The sequence below is a fragment of the Ictalurus furcatus genome, chromosome 18, assembly GCF_023375685.1.
Source record: "Ictalurus furcatus strain D&B chromosome 18, Billie_1.0, whole genome shotgun sequence".
NCBI lineage: Eukaryota > Metazoa > Chordata > Actinopteri > Siluriformes > Ictaluridae > Ictalurus > Ictalurus furcatus.
This window is the reverse complement of record NC_071272.1, coordinates 6871234-6890432: the sequence shown is the minus strand read 5'-3', so window position 1 is coordinate 6890432 and position 19199 is coordinate 6871234. Positions and strand designations below refer to the sequence as shown.

The 19199-nt window shown below is 41.8% G+C and overlaps 1 protein-coding gene across 2 annotated transcripts in view; it reads right to left on the bottom strand.

Annotated features, from left to right (window-relative positions):
• LOC128622030 (ceramide transfer protein) overlaps window positions 1-19199 on the bottom strand; it is a 42712-nt gene that overhangs the window by 22552 nt on the left and 961 nt on the right. For both annotated transcript variants that reach the window (XM_053648207.1, XM_053648208.1), the window contains exons 2-3: window positions 17690-17824; window positions 1569-1685 (exon numbers count right to left, since the gene is read on the bottom strand). In XM_053648207.1, the coding sequence (XP_053504182.1) occupies window positions 1569-1685; window positions 17690-17824 (252 nt within the window). The remainder of the gene's footprint in view (window positions 1-1568; window positions 1686-17689; window positions 17825-19199) is intronic.

Below are 19199 nucleotides of genomic sequence, written 5' to 3'. Positions count from 1 at the left end.
TATTTATTTTCTGGGCCAGTGTGTCCTGCATTTCAGTTCATCTCCAGCTAAATGATTTGAACAGACATGGACCGGTTCTGAATCAGAATCAACTACCACGCCTTAAAAGATATTTATTTAAAAAAAAAAAAAAAAAGGTTTGCTCAGTTCTCATTCCTCATATTCAGCCTACATGGAGATGTTCTGCGGTACTGTCTGAAGGTCAGCATCATGCCTCTTTGTGTGAATCTCCAGAGATTAAAACAATTCAAGAGAGAAAAAAAAAAAAAGCCACAGAGAAGTGTTGTGTGTGCAGGCTGGTAGTAAAATAAACAAAAGGTTGTAGTCAGTATAAAAATAAAAATAAAAAAACACAAACAAATCAAAACAAAACAAAAAAACATGATGCACCTTTAAGATCTAGACGCAAAAAGTCAACCTTCCAGTGTTTGTAAAAGCCACACGTATCATCCAGGCACTGAAAAGACCTCCGTTTCAGTGACTACGACGACGACTCTCGGGTCCCCTTGGTAACACAATCTCCATGGTAACGCTCACGTGATGACATCGCCGGGCCGGTGTCAGAAGGCAGATGGCCCGGACAGGAGTTCGGCTCCGAGGCTCTGATTAAAACACACCCTGACCAACGTGAAGCTAAAACCTCAACAGAACCTCGATAAGTGTTTCGGATAAACACGTGTCCTCAACGCAAACGCCGACGCAAAGATTTGTTCGACACTTTAGTCCGAGGGCATTCAAATCATTTACGCCAATCCAGAAGCCGGACTGGAACGGGGCTCCGTGACCATCTGAATACAAACAGCATTCAATTCTTTCCTCTTATAAGAAGTAGAGTGGTATCAAATCACCCAAACCTCAGATATTAATCACGAACTAATCCACTGAGTAAGTACGTGAGTGATTTCCACTACAAAATACAAACACTAGAACTATACAGAGAACCGCATCCAGAACGCTCTCCAAAATTCACACCACTGAACTCTCTACTTCCAGGTCAGGGAGCTGTCCGTCCAAATCTCACTAGCCAATGAGAGTAGAGCACAGTAAAGCCCCGCCCACACATGAGACTTGTACCAGAATGGAGATCATAAACTTGCGGAGCGTAAACGTAAACTCCGGCAGCGCGTTCATAAACCGTGATTGTTTATTCAAAAACCATGTTACTGGTTTTCAGTTTCACAGTTTTCCTTCTCTCTCGTTGTAAACCTTTGATCTTTCTTGAAAAAAAAAAAAAACACAAACAACCTTATGTTCGATACTTTTGGCACAAATTTAATCCCGTAGTCTGTCACAAGATTTCTGTGCAGCTATCCCTGCAAAGAAGATTGCGAAAGCAAGAGAAGTATTGCATGGCTTGGTGGCGGCCAGTCGGACTGCGTCGTGTCAGACCGCGTGCTGAAAAAAAATCAGAGTGGCGCAAAATATAGAAGAGGTTTTCCACCGCGAGAACCGTCTGTACACGAATAAGCAGTTTCACTCTGGCACTAAAAACCTTTGTGCTGCACTGCAGAGTGTGAACTTGAGGTTACGGGTTAGAGGAAGTGTGGATGTAGTGATGTTGGGCTCACCCGGTGCTGCTCGATGGAGTCGATCCACTGGTGACGGTGGTCCGGATCCAGAGCCCTCAGGTACCACACGCTGTCGTTAACACTGATATCCAACCTGCACTCATCAAACTCATGGGGCTGTAAAGAATGAGACGGGGAGAGAGAGAGAGAGAAAGAAACATAGAATTTTAATTACGAGTAAAGATGAACTGGTGTCTACAAGGCACCGATAAATTATTTTTAACTGCTGTGTAGGAAAATGTGTTTATAAAATAGTAAAGCTGTTTAAAACAAACCTAAGGAAAACTTTACACTAATAAGAGTGACACGAATATGGCTTTGATCGATGGCCTAGCGGTGTAAGGACGGCAGAACGCTAAGTGCACTCCCATGATCCCCTGCCACTTAGCGTGGAACTCCAGCTCCGTGATCTTGTGGTCACGGGAGATGAATCTTAAACCACTGAAACTTACAGAGCACTTATAGTAGACTATACTCTTCTGTTAGAAACAGCACATTATGAACATTAGAAACACCATCACCAGACTTTCAGAGTGGCCTGCATGCAGAACTCATCCGTAATCCTTTCACCGAATCCTTCTGAAGAGGAGACGATATTAACGAGAAGAAGAATGAGAACCATAGGTAATAGGTTGTCTCAAGGAGAAACGCATTAGCCTCGTCGATTCAGTCAAAGAGAGAAGCTCTTAAAAGGACAGCTGGGGTGCTGGTTTCGTTGGTTAAATATTTTTATATCCATCTTCGCTGAGGTTTATTTTCAGCATGGACGTCACATCGAGAAGCTTCCGTGATGTGTGGGAACGAGCTGAACGTGGCTAATGGTGAGGGTGGGAATGGAAAAAATAAAGAGGCACGGGGTCAGGGTGGGTAGCGGGAGCACGCCGAGCAAAAACATCACGAATCCGTCGCTACAGACCGGGTTTGAGCGGAGATACTACACACCCCGGCGGTGTAAACACGCTTCCCGAACTAAAGACCTGGAAAGCTCGTATTTGAATATGAATTTTGTGTAGATTTGAATTTTAAAATGTAAATTTTTTTACCCATGTTTTTAACCAAAGATTTGAGAAAAGTTTTCCATGTTCTCCCCCCAAATAGTGATCTTAAACAGCGGCTGCATGCTTCATATACTTATATTATTTAAATAGTATTTAAATTTAATAACGAGCCAAGTTCCATCTAATAACTCGTTAAGATTCATTTACACTTCAGTTCTAAAAACATTCCTGACATTATGAATGGGTAAGTCGTTAAAAAACACCTAAATAAAACGCCAGTGCTAGCTGACTCTAAGCAGGTTCCAGGTTCCAGGTCCTACTCTGCATCTCGTCGCTTTACTTTATGGACGAAAGCATGACTTCACTTTTGGCCTAGTTTACATTGTAGAAGAAGAGGGGGAAAAAAAAAGTAGCTTGTCACATGACCAAGACTTTCCCATAGAGGAAAACGTACCGTTACGGCTGTTACAAAGCCCCGACACCGGAGACTCCTTCCAAAAATATGTTAAACAAGCATTACTTTGCTAAATCAACAACACTTTACAGCAACAATTTACATCAAATCTGTATTTTTTTTAAATTAGAAATGGCACCAATCCAACACCCAGGATAAGGATCGGGCCGATACCTGTAAAAAATGAGACTAGAAAAAAACTAATAAATAAATAAATAAATAAATAAATAAATAAATAAATAAATAAATAAATAAAAATCATCCTGTAAATGTATAAGATTCGAATTGAATTTGGGGGAAAATTTTGATTTTTGGAAATGAAAATGTTTACGTATAAATACAGACGTGACCGTATTCATCGCTAGAAGTGATTTTTTCAGTTATATTTGTACATCGTTATGTTTATTACTTTGACAACGCGATTTCAGTGCACAAGCTGCGGTTCTGTTTAAGTTTTGTTTTATAAAACTAATCATTTTAGTAGGTTTCAGCATCAGTTTCAGTAAAGAAAAAGTGGCTGTGTTCCACGTCCAGGTCTGGTTACGTTTTTAAAAAGGCAAATCTAACGTGTAAATGTACAAAATACTCCACAGGAACAAAAATTTTTCTTTACAGTCAAATCATTCAAATAAACAAAATTCCTATACTTTGTGTCAGCTCGTAAGCTCCACAACAAACATGCACTTGTCACCAAACTCCACAAGCCGACAGCTGAACTCAACCTCTTACTTGTTTTGTTTTTGGATATTAAAAGCAGAAGCATGACGGACTTCTAAACTTTCCTTTCCAGAGATTTGCTTTCTGGAGTGTAAGACTAGGAGTTAGGAGTGCTCAGCGTAACAGCCAGTCAGGAGTAATGACTCTAGTCGTCTTCCAGGAAAAATCGGAAAGCTGATGACTCATAAAGCTCACTGTATCGGGCAAGGTTACAAATCCGGAGTGTGAGCGGGCTACGTTTACGAACCAGCTGGTAAACTGGAAGTGTACGCTGCCCGACACCAATTCAGATGGACTCTATTAAACATGCTGGGGTTTTTTTTTATTTTATATATATATATATAAACAAAAATTCACCATCCAAAGTACTGAATTTCTCTCTCAATATTCAGTACTCACTCTGACCAACACGAAAGCTGCAAAGAATGTGACGAGGAAATGAATAAAAATAAAACTAGATTTGCAAACAAATACACGCCGCTTTCAGGGAGTAGAGAGTGATGGATGAAATTGAGAAGAAAAGGGAAACAGGAAAAAAAAGAGGAAGGAAGAAGAGAAAATGAGGAAAAAGAGGAATGGAACAAAGAGAAAGAGAAAGTGATGGAACATAAATGTGAGAAGTACAGTAGGATTGAGAGAACAAGACAGAAGAAGAAAACAACAGAAAAAGAAAAAGAGTGTGAAGAATGTAATGAATGAATGTAAGAGGAGAGAATTCGAGAGAGATGAGTGATCCTACAGTGTGCACCTGTGCAGTGTTCGTTTGCAATCGTTTAAAGCAGAGCTGACTGGTTCGGCTGATTAGCAAATCCTTTCGGAAGGAAGGATAGACGTCCGAACGCTGCATTCGATGTACTCCGGAAATGGGAAGACCGTCATATTCGACCTCTGCAGGGGGAAAAATGTAGACGCCAGCATGTTCGTCAACAAAGTAGTTAGCTAACTGTGACGAGTGATGTATATTTTCCGCCTCAAAACAGCGACCTGTGTCGTCAATGTAACAAGTGAACGTCTCTATGTTGACTGAGCACCAGTGAACTCTTATATACTGTATAACCTCGTTTAAAAGTGTACTGTTTATGCAGTAAGCAGCCATTTTTATTTGATGTCACTTGCTGAACTTGGGGTAGGTAGGAATTCTGATTAGAAGGGCCGTTTTCGTTGGTTTTTCCCCTCAATCGGAGTTTGGAAATTACAAGTTACGACCTTTAATTGAATGTAGCACTTTTCGACTCTAGTCTACATGAGCTAACGCTTCCAAGAGAAACTCCCCAGGACCGACTTATTGAAGCTCAGATAGTAAGTGTGTGAAGTCACTAAGTCTAAAGGGCAGGAGAGAGAGAGAGAGAGAGAGAGAGAGAGAGACACACAGACAGACAGATGTGTCAATTTGTATTAATTTAAAGAGAGTAGTTCACTGATGTCATGTCTATGTTTCAGTATTTCCTCAACAGACCAAATACACATTCTAAGCAATTTAACATTAAAATAAAATAGAAAACTGCATAAAAATGTTTTTAATCTGTTTATTATATTTATTATTAGATGATGCGGAGCTCCTGCCAAACTGACCGCTAATATAAAAACGATAACGTATTAAAAAGAGCGCATTAATACAAACCTGTGAGTCATACACAGCTGGAATTACTGTCAGAGATGCTTTTATAGGAAATTACTCTGACCAATCAGAACCGAGAATGACAGCGCTGTAGAAACACGGTGTCGTGAGCATCCTGCACGCGTCTGTCTGCGTTAAATCGCAACTTTTATGCAGTTCAACGAAAGCAAAATGTAAAAAGAAAACAAACAAACAAACGAACAAAAAAAAAAAAAAAAAAAAAAAAAAAAAAGAGTTTTTCATTTAATTTCCCACTGAAAACCAAAAAGGCCCCTATTGCGGTGTTCAACTTCTGCTAAAGAGTTTTGGCATGTGGTCAGGAATGAGGACATGAATCGGTGTAATAACGGCTCGACTGACTGGAAAGCGAAGGAATGCGCGTAACGTAACATTTATCTACAGAGTTGTGCAACGTCCAAAACTGCATTCTACTACTCCCAAAAGTGTGTTAAAACAGTGTGACATCTGTCTATTGTTTAGTCTGTGGTTTCAAACATAGCCATGGACCAAAAGTACAAACACTAGACAACACGCTACGGTACAACATACGACCGACATAAGCATCCATTTTACATTTAAGGGGAAAACCCCCTAAAAACTATAACTGAAGTCTTATTCACAGCAGATCTCCGGATTACAGGGGAAAAACACGTCAGTTTCTATGCACAGTTTGACATCCTGGTTTATCCTGTCCATCAGTGGAACTGGACTCAGACCAGGCCAAGCTAAACAAGTCTGACCTGATAGGCAAAAGCCTTGAAATGTCATTATGTCGTTGTAAGGAGACATTTATTAAACGTTCAGGGAAGGAGTCTCCAGTGTCGGCGCTTTCTAACAGTCACAATGCTTCACAAAGTTTCCTGGGACAGAGAATTTCTCTGTAAAAGAGAGAGAGAGAGAGAGAGAGAGACAGACAGACAGAGAGAGAGAGAGAGACAGACAGAGAGAGAGAGAGAGACAGACAGAGAGAGAGAGAGAGACAGACAGAGAGAGAGAGACAGACAGAGAGAGAGAGAGACAGACAGAGAGAGAGACAGACAGACAGAGAGAGAGACAGAGAGAGACAGACAGAGAGAGGGAGAGACAGACAGGGGAGGTTTTAATGATTTAAAGACAGTAGTTCACTGATGTCATGTCTATGTTACAATGTGTGGTGTGTAGTTCGTTAATAAAGGAAACAGCGTAATCAATCATGGGTAAATAGCTGTGGTACAAGCGGAATAACGAACCCCGGTATAACGGACTTCTCATTTAACCGTAAGGTCGGTCTTGTGTTATTATTTAGTTTTCAATAGTTCATTTCTAATCGACACTTATACGAGGCTGACCTTCGATCATACGCGTACTATTCAGTCCCTATGTAGGGAGCATGTATATAGTGAATAGGAAGCCATATTGGATTCAGTTGAGTGTGTATTAAAGCATGCATTTAAATAAAACATTTATTCATGCGTGAAAACATCGTTCTGTACAGTCTTTTTGCGATTGCTGCGGCCAAAAACAATCGATTTTGCTGCGGTTTTATCAGAAGTTGTGGAAAACCGATCGAATTGGCAAAATCGTAATTGCGTGAAATTGTTCCGCACGCACTTTCGCAGTGATGTTTGTTTTTCAAACGAGACCTTTCAGTTGTACGTACTCGTGTTCGACGCACGTGAATCGAAGACGGCTTTGGCTGAACGCACGTTACGTCGCAATGACGTCGCGTGACGCGTCTCAGCCCAAGTCTGCAGTCATGTTGAAAAATTTTCGAGCTCCTCGAGCGAGTTTGCTTGATTCTGCGTTTGTTCAGGCGATCGCAAAAATCACAAAATTCTCAGAAGGGCTTTTATGTAAATCTTATACAAAATAAATAAATGAACAAAATTAAACATTACTGGCAGACTCATGAATATTCAAATATATTTATATATTCATTTTAAAAAAATGCAAAAGCGAAGAGAAATAGATCCGCTGCCTCCGAAATGCCGGAGGTGACCTCTGACACGCGTGGGCACACAGGAAAGGAGCAACACAGGAAAAGGATACACGTTTCCCGCTTTTAAATAACAAAAGAGAGTCCTGAGTTTCATCACTTCCTTAAAACCTCGACGTTAAGCAATTAAACCCGACCGACTGTACGTTTCTCTCCAGTCCTACAGTGTTTCCAATTTGAGCAACTCGAGAGCAGAGACAGCCTGTTTCTCACCTTCGCACACTTTCACACGGACCTGCACACACATGTTCTCAATCTCATACACACAAACATGGAACACGCCTGGTCCAACTCAGCACCTGCAGCAATTTAATTAATGGTTCACAAGCTCTCTTATTACACGCACCAAAAAAACCTCTACTATGGCAACACTAACAGGACAAACATTAAACTAGACTATATACATGAAATTTAAATTTAAAGAAATCTTGGTACATTAATGCCACCTACACTCACAATACCAATCAACTTTTAGTCTTCTCTTGTAGGCGTGGCCTGTCCAGAATCTGTCCAGCACTATAGGCCAGGAATTCTTAGCAAATTGTTTGGATTTGTGTCGCAATAAATTTGCATACACTTACGAAACTCTCGCTTGTTCGGCTGTCATCTTGCCGCCCACGTAGACAAAATTTCTATACATACATATGTAATAATTTCTCCAAGAACGCAGAATTTAACGAGAGGTATCCCATAATAATCCATCCATCCATCTTCTATACCGCTTTATCCTTTTCAGGGTCATGGAGTCCATCACAGGGAGCATCGGGCACAAGGCGGGGTACACCCTGGACAGGGTGCCAATCCACCGCAGGGCACAATCACATACACACACACACACACCCATTCATACACTACGGACACTTTGGACTCGCTAATCAGCCTACCATGCATGTCTTTGGACTGGGGGAGGAAACCGGAGTACCCGGAGGAAACCCCCGCAGCACGGGGAGAACATGCAAACTCTGCACACACAGTCCCACGGCAGGAATCGAACCCAGAATCTGGAGGTGTGAGGCGAACATGTTAATCACTAAGCCACCGTGCACCCCCCCATAATAATCCAAAAGATCAAAATAAAAAAATTTTAAAAAATACTTGACACGTGTCAGGAGTACAGGAAATTGCTCTGCCTCACGCTCGGACTCACGCAGTCCAGCTGATAAATCAGCTGGTAAGCTGAATCAGGTGCATTTAGCGAGGAGGACACGCTAATCAGAGCAAAGTGTAAATAGGCTAAAGGTTGCTGAGAGGCAGAGTGGTGTGTGTGTGTGTGTGTGAGGGAGAGCGAGAGAGAGAGTGTGGATGTGAGCTGTCGGTCCTGGAGTGGAGCCAATAACACTAAACGAATAGCAACAGCAAGCTCAGCTCTGGAGCAGGCCCAGGTTTTAACATGCGACAGCGCAAGCAGACACACACACACACACACACACACACACACACAATATGGCCCTGAGACTGGCCTGTTTTTTATCACTGCTTTGAGGTTTTGGCAGGCGCGAGTGTGCACACAGCTCTCGGGGAAAAAAAACAAAAAAACAAAACATGTACCCTCAATCACACACACTTTTTACAATGCTCTTACCCGAGTTCAGCGGCTTTGTCTACAAACAGCCGAGCCTTTATCAAATATTCAGCAAGTCAATACGGACAATGTGTGTGTTCCCGGCTTCCACACGGGACGGCGCTTAATCGGTCCTGCGCGTGACCCGACTGTGCTCCGGTTAAACACTCAACAATCTCAGGGGGAGAACTAAAAACAACAAGTCCAACCAAACTCAATCAAAAAACATAAAACTCCGTTCAAACCACGCTGTAACGCTACTCCATGTGTATGACACGTATAAAACGGCGTTCTCGGTCAACGAGTACATCAAAGACTTATTTATTTTATTTACTTATTTAAATCGTCCTCAAAAGGTGGAGAAATTGAGAAATCTCCATTTTCACTGCTTTCATATTGAGGATTAGTGAACTTCAGCACGCACGTCTAATCTGTAACGTGCGCTGCCTACGAAGCCGGTCTTAAACAGTTTTCTTACGGATAAGTAAACAAAGTGTAAGAACTCTGAATAATGGATCATCAAATATCGAACAGCTGCTTTAAGAATCGAAATCGTATCGTGTCGTAGCGGATTCGGTGATATCCTTAAATATCGAATTATAGCCTTAAGAAAAGAAATCGTATCATATCAGATTGAGTGGTTTCATCAAACATAGCATCGCAGCGTATAGTATCGGATCGTATCGTATATTCAGCGGCATCGTTAAATGTCGAACCATTGCCTAGAGACTCGAAATCGTATGGAAGCCTGATGTTTACCATCTTTACTATTTCTACTTCACTATTTTTACATGATTATTGTGATATTAATAACGTTCACTCCTTAGTACAAACGACAAATTAAATTCGAAAATAATACAAAATAGAAGCATTCAGACTTTTTGTTCACCAATGTACATTTCATAATAAATAAATAAATAAATAAATAAATAAAATAAAGATCAAAGCACATCTTTATAAGACGCTTGACTTATGAGACTTATGAGCAGCCCTGGAAGTAGGTTATCTTTCCCCAAATCTCCCAACCCTTCCGACATCTGTTTCTCCCTCTCGCTGTGTGTCTACTCCCACTTATTCTCGCGCTCTCTCTCTCTCTCTCTCTCTCTCTCTCTCTCTCTCTCTGCCAGCTGTAAACACCTTTAATGCAGATCTTTATCTCCGTGCTAAATAAACGAGTTCCTTGCTGATCAGACTGGAGCAGCTGCAGTAGCTCGGCATCGACTCAGAGATTAAGCAAACGTTAATCATCGACAGAACTGACCCTGAAATAGAAATGCAGGATTTTCTTCAGACGAGATTGCAATGAGAATTGGTATCTGCATGGAGAATGGTGGACAGAATATGAATAAGCCAAAAGCTCCGCCTACTAAAGCCATCTTCAGAGGCAGAGTCATGTCAGAAATTCAATGTTTTCAGAAAATTATGCTTTCTGAGGTGTAACTGACAAGCACAGAGGCCACGCCTCCTCCACTGTAACTGACAAGCACACAGGCCACGCCCTTCTTCCCTGAATCTGACCTGCACAGAGGCCATGCTTCCTCCACTGTAACTGACAAGCATAGAGGCCACACCTCGACCACTGTAACTGACAAGCACACAGGCCATGCCCTTCTTCCCTGAAACTGACAAGCACAGAGGCCATGCTTCCTCCACTGTAACTGACAAGCACACAGGCCATGCCCTTCTTCCCTGAATCTGACCTGCACAGAGGCCACGCTTCATCCACTGTAACTGACAAGGACAGGCCACACCTCCTCCAATGTAACTGACAAGCACAGGCCACACCTCCTCTACTGTAACTGACAAGCATAGAGGCCACGCCTCCTCCACTGTAACTGACAAGCACACAGGCCACACCCTTCTTCCCTGAAACTGACAAGAGGCCACACCTCCACTGAACCTGACAAGCACAGAAGCCACACCTCCTTCCCTGAGACTGAAACACAGAAGCCACGCCTCTATGAGAACAGAGACCACACCCCTTTCACTGAAACAGACACAAAGGCCACACCTCCTCCTCTTGCACCGATATGTACAATAAAACAACACTCCTTCATTAAAACTGACACACCCAGAGGCCACGCCTCCTCCACCCACGAATCTTTTCACCACTTCTAAGAATGTTTAGTAAACAAAATGTATGCTACCCAAATAAACAACAATAAAAACATTTGCACGCACTATTCACCATCAACGGCGGCTTATAGAAGTCTAAAGATGTTTTTCTCCCACGCGCCTCTGTTTATCCTGTAAAGGAGTACTTTAAGCCCCCGCTGGCGAGTTCAGCATATGGTCAGCATATGTTTCTCGTCGATGAAGTACTGTAGATGCTAGGAAAAGGAGGGAAGGGGTCTCACTGGGCTGTAAGCATGTCAGTGTGTCTACATGTACTGTGCGGTATAACACGAGGGACAGCTATCCACTCTAAATAACGACCGGTTCACCTCGTCACGTTACTTCCCGTTTCAGACGCACGTCATTTGCTAATCTGTGAATATGATCTCAGGTTACAGAACAGTGCAGTGTTTCATACAGACGAAAGATGTGGTGGGTTCTACTGTACGTTATCACTGTTATGCATCAGTACAGGCCAAACAATATAAAGAAAACAATTTTATAAGATCGGAGCACTGGTTACTGCACGGCCACACACACACACACACACACACACACACACACACACACACACACACACACACACACACACACACACACACACACACACACACACGCACGCCTCATTACACTCTGCATGGCAAAAAAACAAAAAAAAACAACAACCTCAATTTAGTTTATCAAAGTTTGAATTCTATTTATGGGACCAAAACAACATTAAAGGTGCGGTAAGTGATTTTTAAAATCAGGACATGCTTTGATATATTTATCTAAGCAAAGTTCTCCTTACCGTCATCATGTACAACCTCCACTTGGAGGAGAAACCAAGGGTAGATATTCAAAGCTATGAATTCTTTAAACAAAACAAATCAATTTATCACGGCACATCTGGGCAGCAAGAAACACCTGTGGACAGGTGTTCCAATATTTTTGATCACCTAAAGAAAGAAAAAAAATTAATGGGTGGGGCTCAAACAAGACGTAGATATAAAATATGAGGAAACAAGAGCTGAAATTCTGATCTCGTCTTTTGCTCTCCAACCCAAACGTCTTCAACGTATATCGAAAAGAACAGAATTGACCTTGCTGTTCCGATACTTTCGGACAGGCCTGTATGTGTGTTTTGATGTTATTTTACTACATCTTAAAAATGGAATGAAGGAAAAAAAGAGTCTGTAAAAAAATTGTCTAATTTTACTCTTTATTAGCTGCTTCCAATCGGTCTGCAATAATTAATAAATAAATAAATAAATAAATAAATAAATAAATAAATAAATGTCCGCAACATGTCAGAAAAGCGTGCGGTGACAATTTATCACGATAGCGTTCCTTATTTTTTTGGAACGTTTCCTTATTTTTTCGCAACCAAACAAACCAATCTGAGAAGAGAAACACCCCAGGATTCGAAGTAACCCAGCTTAACGAGGTAAGGGTGCAAGGTCCCTGTTTAACCCCGCCCCCTGCAAGACCTTATCAACTGATGAGCCATATATGGTCGACGAGTTACTGAAGGGTTCTTCGATGTTTTCAAGCAACATATATACGGTCGACGTAGACCGAAGGTGTGCAATCGGTCGAGGAGTTACTGAAGGGTTCTTCAATGTTTTCAAGCAACATATATACGGTCGACGTAGACCGAAGGTGTGCGATTGGTCGAGGAGTTACTGAAGGGTTCTTCAATGTTTTCAAGCAACATATATACGGTCGACGTAGACCAAAGGTGTGCGATCGGTCGAGGAGTTACTGAAGGGTTCTTCGATGTTTTGACGGACGCGCCACATCTTTAACGGCACTCGGCTGACGAGGAAGTAAAATGCCAGATCAGCATGAACGAGTTCCAGCTCCCGAGACTGCAGTGTTTGAGCACTGAAGCATTACTTCAGCACATACACACGCCCATGGAGCACAGAAATGCAAACACACACACACCTACACAGCAGGGAGTGTGGGGGGGCTGCTGTGTTTTGATGGGAAGTGAAATGAATCACCTTAGAGAACAGTGTGTGTGTGGGGGCGGGGGGGGGGTACATACAGTGTGTGTGTGTGCTACATTTAAAAGATTAAGAACCTCCTTTCATGTTTCTCTGTTTTTCCTCCTCGCACTAGCACTTCATCTAACCTCTCTGTAACCTTCCATCTCTTTCCCGTCCTCTCACAGATTTCTTCTTTCCCTCCCCTTGACCTTTCCCCTAGGAAAAAAAAAAAAAAAACACAAAAAAACCCTTCCTGCCCAAACATGCGATAAGCCCCGCTTTAAAGACCGTTGGAGCGTTTGTGTCGACTGGGCCAATCCAAGAGCAACCTCTACCTTGCCTCTCCGCGGCATGGAGACGTCGGCCCCCGTCAGAGATGCAGCAGAGTTAGACGCACATTAGTGCACGAGAAGGGTGTGTTTAAAAACGACAGGAAAAGGGACCGATGGAGTCGTGTCATCGTGTCATCCTGTCATGTACTAATGTTGCGCAGGTCAAGGGAAGGGTCACAGAAAGAAAAAACACCTCAGACCTCGAGAACGGGGGGTTTTTTTCCCCCTGAAGGCAAGAGTAAATCCGCTTCACATGAGCCCAACTCTGGCGACATTGCTGAGATGAAAGCAGGGCAAGCGTGTGATTATGAAAGCTTTTGTTTTTCACAGCGAGAGCAGAACCCGGCACACCTCCAGGGCCTCCACCCCGTCCAACTCTTGTTTTGAATGCGTTATTGTTTTAATTTAAGTGTCCGTTCCTTATAGGTGATGAAGATGGAGCAAAAAAGGGGCGGAGACTCAACACTTTTCCTGTCGTTTTTGTGCATGAAAACAGTAAATGAGAACTTATGGCGGGAAGGAACTGAAGCTGTGAGTGGGGAACTGCGTTATACTGTCATAATTTGCAGAAGATATCTCAATAACTCAACCGGTATTTAAGCGGCACGCAGTCGGTCATAACGGACGTACAAACGTGACTCCGATGTACTATAATCGATGCACTTTGCCTTCACTGACCTTTGAGCCTTTTTTTGTTTTGTTTTGCTGAATTAAACATGACGTCTGTGCAGAACGGAGTCACGGTCATAATAAGTAACAAAAACATTGAATAAACCTTCTAAGAATGTGTGACACAGGTTACTCAACGATAGTGTCACGATAACTTATAGGTCTCAGGTGGGCGATACGACAAAAATATCATATCGCGATACTTGAGCACGGTAGATCTCACATGCCTGGAGCACTAGCTAATACATTTTGGATAATACTATATAAAGCACCCAAAATAACATTATCAGGCATTCTTACAGTATTATTACTGCTAGAGATTATCAGAACACATCTCGTCGACCTGTTCGAGCTTTCGCAGCAGTAAACGGTGCTTTCCCGAGCAGGCCTCGTCTCCCTGTCTGCTGAATGCGGATATTACCGACACGAAACGCAATCATGTCCTATTTGATTCCTCCGACGCATCCTGGTAATGAAGATCAGCGCTGGTTTCTCCGCCTCTGGCCTGCTAAAGCTCGTTAAAGAGAATCAGACAGCCTGGGGGTTTACATACAGCCTCGTCTAGTGTGGTCTATACTGTGCCATCGAGATGCATTACGCCTGCCTAGTTTAGAGCTAATAAAAAGACACACAACCATATTTTCTTTCTTTTTAAAAAAAACTAAATAATAATAATAATAATAATAATAATAAAAAACGCTCCATATTGGAAGCATTTGATTGGTTGATCAGGATTGTTTTGTTATTTATCAGATAAATATTAGCCCTCGACTCCAATTACGTTAGCTAGCAATGTTTTGGCCTTACAATGATGTTAGCTAGCTAGAAAACATGATATGGGTATATAGTCAGTCATTTTGGAGAAGCTTGCTTGATTAAAGATCAAAATTTGAACAAATACGACTTCCTACAAAGCCACACCCCCGTTTTGCGGCTGATAGGAACCTTCTTTGCGGACGTTCCACAACATTACATGTAGCCAGAAATAGATTTTTATTTTTAAATTAATGGCATGTCGTTCATTAATGATTACATAATTCACGAACGTCGTAAAGAACACTTGTTGTAAAAGTATCGACATCGTAACAACCACGCCGGTGATTAATCTCCTGTAACGGCACAACACAGAATGGGTTACGTGATGACAGCTACACTTTATAGTACATGTATAGCGAGATCACGTGTGGGCAAATTCATAGCTGTCTGGATTCGATCCCAGAGGAGACGTGCACGATTCTGTCACGTTACAGATGTCAGGCTGAGAAACCAGTACAGCCTGAATAGGGCTAAATACTGATACTGGCATGTACAGACGTACGTCAATCACATCCAGGCATGCGAGGGCAAAGCATTTGGAGGATTTCTCAAGACCTACACCAGACAAGCCTGAAATGTTCCTGCGCATGCCAAGAAAGAACCGGATTTCAGTCAGGAATGCCTCCCAGAACGCTGGTTAATAGCCATAAAAAAAATAAAAAGAAGAGCAAACAGCTCCAAAGTTGCGTAACTCTCTCACTGTTCGCCGTCGAACCGGCCCGCCTGTAAACGGACTCCATTTTCATTCTCAAACTACAAAATACAAAACCTTGGAAACTGGGATACAGAATAAACCGAGAGAAAAGAAGACGACAGAAGTAGCAGACGTACACCATGACTCAGTGATTTACTACTTTTTTTTTTTCTCCTTTTACACAATACGAAGGTAAACAGACTAACAGAGTTTCCAAATATGGCTCATTGTGTCAGTGGGCGTCAGTCAAAACGGTGAGACCTGGAATTAGCAACTCTCCAGGCTCTCTTCTTGAAATAAACTGCATGAGGAGTGGAAACGTAACTCCACCACACCTCGACCGAAAATCTTTAGGTTCATCCGACACATCCGATTACGACCCGAACCAGGAACGTTAATCTGATTCGGCTTGTCAGGAGGTTTGGAGCTAGAAGATGACTTTAAAACACAACGCACTAAACCGCGTTTTTACGCAGGAGCGCCACGTTTTCAGATCGAAGTCTGTGGATACGAGTTACTCTCTTCTCCTTGAAGAATCTAGAACGATCAACAGTCATGTATGCATTTTACACGCTCCGATATTAACCTATATAACCTGAACCTATACAAGTCCCACCCCCTTCCAACCATCCCACGTTAGTAACTTTTCCCCCGGCGCTTTCGTCTCGAGTTTATTAAACGTGCAATACAATCCATCGATGTACGTTTAACTAGCATTAGACAACACAGTAGTTAAAATCAGTTTACAATTAAACCAGTCATCACTCACTCGTACAGGATTTCATTCAGTTTTTTTGTAATCATTGCGGCCAAAAACATTCGATTTTGCTGTGGCTTTTTTTTAAATTTGTGACGCGTTAATTTTTTATTGCTACAATTTTTTAGTAATCTTTAGTTTAAAAGGTTTGCATACACACTTTACATACGTTTCTATACATAACATCTTTTTCTTTTAAACATTTCCAGTGTCTACATCTTAATCCAAATTTTTTTTTTATATATATATATATATATATATATATATATATATATATATAAACGTCCGCCTTGCGGTTACCTTAAAACCCTGTATACACGCACACTCCAGTTTCTAGAGCAGTCAAATGATTTGCGAAAGGACTACTTAAGAAAAGAAAAAAAAAAGGGGACTTTCTGACACACTGGCAGGTTTCAGTGAGTACGGACATCTTGTCTGGTGAATACGTTTGTCCTTGACTCGTTCCTTGGATTCTCAGGAGGAGAAAAGAAACAAGGAGACGCAATTTTAGAAACGATAAGCACCCATGTCCTTGATTTTTTTGTTTTGTTTGTAAAATTAAAATCATACTATTTACGCAGAACTGAACTCCTTTCTTACAGGTCTCATTTCAGAAGGGTGCATACAGTACAAGCGTATAACGTTTAAGCCACGCTTCGGGGATAAATCGCTGCTGTGGTTTACAATTCGTGGTTTAATCATTAAAGAGACGGGGCGAAAGGCAGCACGCCTTTACCTTTAACTCAATCTGTTTCTATGACGACTAAACCTTTGATCCTTTTTTTCCCCCTGCTTTACCCTCCCTCCTTTTTGGAACTGAAAATGTCGACAAAGTGCGCTCACAAAGTGCGGCCTGCTTAACCCGAGTCACCCGACTTGCTAATCTTCAACGTAATGTTCGTTTCAACTTCAGGTCCTTTTTAATCACCAAAAGCGGAGTCTCTTTTGCACTAGATCTGACGGATGCACGGCTACTGTGTGGCTCGATAAATATTTGTCAGTGGTGATAAGAAGTCGAGCGGCAGGTACAGGTTATAACGACACTGCCGCGGGTCACAGAGGTTCCTCGCTTGCAAGGTGTGTGTGTGTGTGTGTATGTGTGTGTGTGTGTGTGTGTGTGTGTGTGTGTGCGTGCGCGTGTGTGTAAGTGCAAATGGGAGGAAATAGGCCACACTCTGTCTGTGTCTGGCAGGCTGCCTGTAGCTGATGGCAGCATCTCTGTCCCTGCATCACCACTCCATGATCTCAGTGGTACAACCATTAGGACACCATCCCGGCAAAGTATATTTTTAACATTTCAATGAACTAGCTACTGTTTAAAGCGGTTGCCATAGAAACCGTCTAGAGTGCAGCAAAACGGCGCTAACATCACATCATCACAAACATTCAGGATACGGACACGCCGCGGCTGACCGGACAGATGCTCATGCTCAGGTTCTTACCATGATGACGGCCTTGCTGAGGCACAGCGAGCCCCTGCAGCCATACTCCCTCTCATCCTGAGACTTGTAATAACTCAGAGTGTTGTTCTTCAGCACGACCCAGCGATCCTGCCAGCCATGGATGTAGTTTGTCCACTGTGGATGCAGGCAGAAAAGACAGAACAGTAGCATCAGCGTCAGACTCAAACCCATGTCTTCACAGACAATTTTTTTTTTATAGAACATACAGCGGCGATATAACATATCAGCCGCTATGACCGCAAAACAAGCTTTTGCATCAGATCAGCCAAGAGGGCAAAGGTCACAGCTGTACACACTGGGAGTCAAGGGATTTTCCTTCTCTCAGTCCACAGCTCAGCCTTTACCATTTTTAGGAGTTAAATTATATATATTTTTAGTCTTTTTTTTTAAAAAAAGTTATTTTTAGCATTACTACTCTGAAAGGAAGTAATGGACCTTGTAATGGAAAGTGGTACATTTATAAATCTATGAGATCAGATCCAGAGAAAGGTCAAACTGAAAAATTTAAAAGATATAAAAAGGTCTGTAAATAATTTAATCATTCTTTGTTTACTTTTAATTCTCATTTCTGTTGTTTCTACACCACACACAACATTTATTATGGTACGTTCACCTCAGCAATGCTTTTCACAATGCTTTTATGTGTTGCAAATGTCCCAAAAAACAATACACACCAATAAGCTACCATACATCTGTAATACGTGTGTGTGCAATATATATGTATATAAAATGTCATGTCTAAGAAAGAATGCAGATGTGTCACACCTATAATGCTGGGATTGCCTTTAAATCTTGCACAATCAAGATGGAAATTATATATATATATATATATATATATATATATATATATACACACACACACACACACACACACGCACACGCAGATGTTAATTTATTATTTTTCAACTTTCTTGACGCTGAATTATTGCTCAGTGAAAACGCTATTAAAAAATTTACTAAATTTGACTAAACTGGTGAAGAATTCTGTCTGATCTATCAAATAAGCACACTGCTATAGGACAGCGCTGTTAAATGCACGATTCTGATTGGTCAGAAGCCGTTTTCTATAAACAGCAGTAAGGAGAAGTTTATTTAAGGAAGAAGGGAGGAGTCTCCAGTGTCAGGGCTTCGTAAAAAGCTGTACCTTTACTTCTTTCTCCCCCCTATCACAAGAGTTTCCTGTTTTACAAAAATCTTCCACTTCAGACCAATAAATAGAACATGACGTCATTAACAGGCGCCGTTAAATTCGTTAATGACGTTTCAGTCAACAAACGTTTAGCTTAGCTACATCACTACGACCTCTACTAACCCAGCCGTGTACATACGTGTCCGTTAAATCCAAATAACACGGTTTATACTAAATTTTGTCTTTCTTCCCCCACCCAACGTCCTTTTCCGGGACGCATAAATAACGTTTAAAAGTGCGACCAAACCGAAAATCGATAGCATTCGGATAATTATGAAGACGCTTTAATCTAGTATTAAG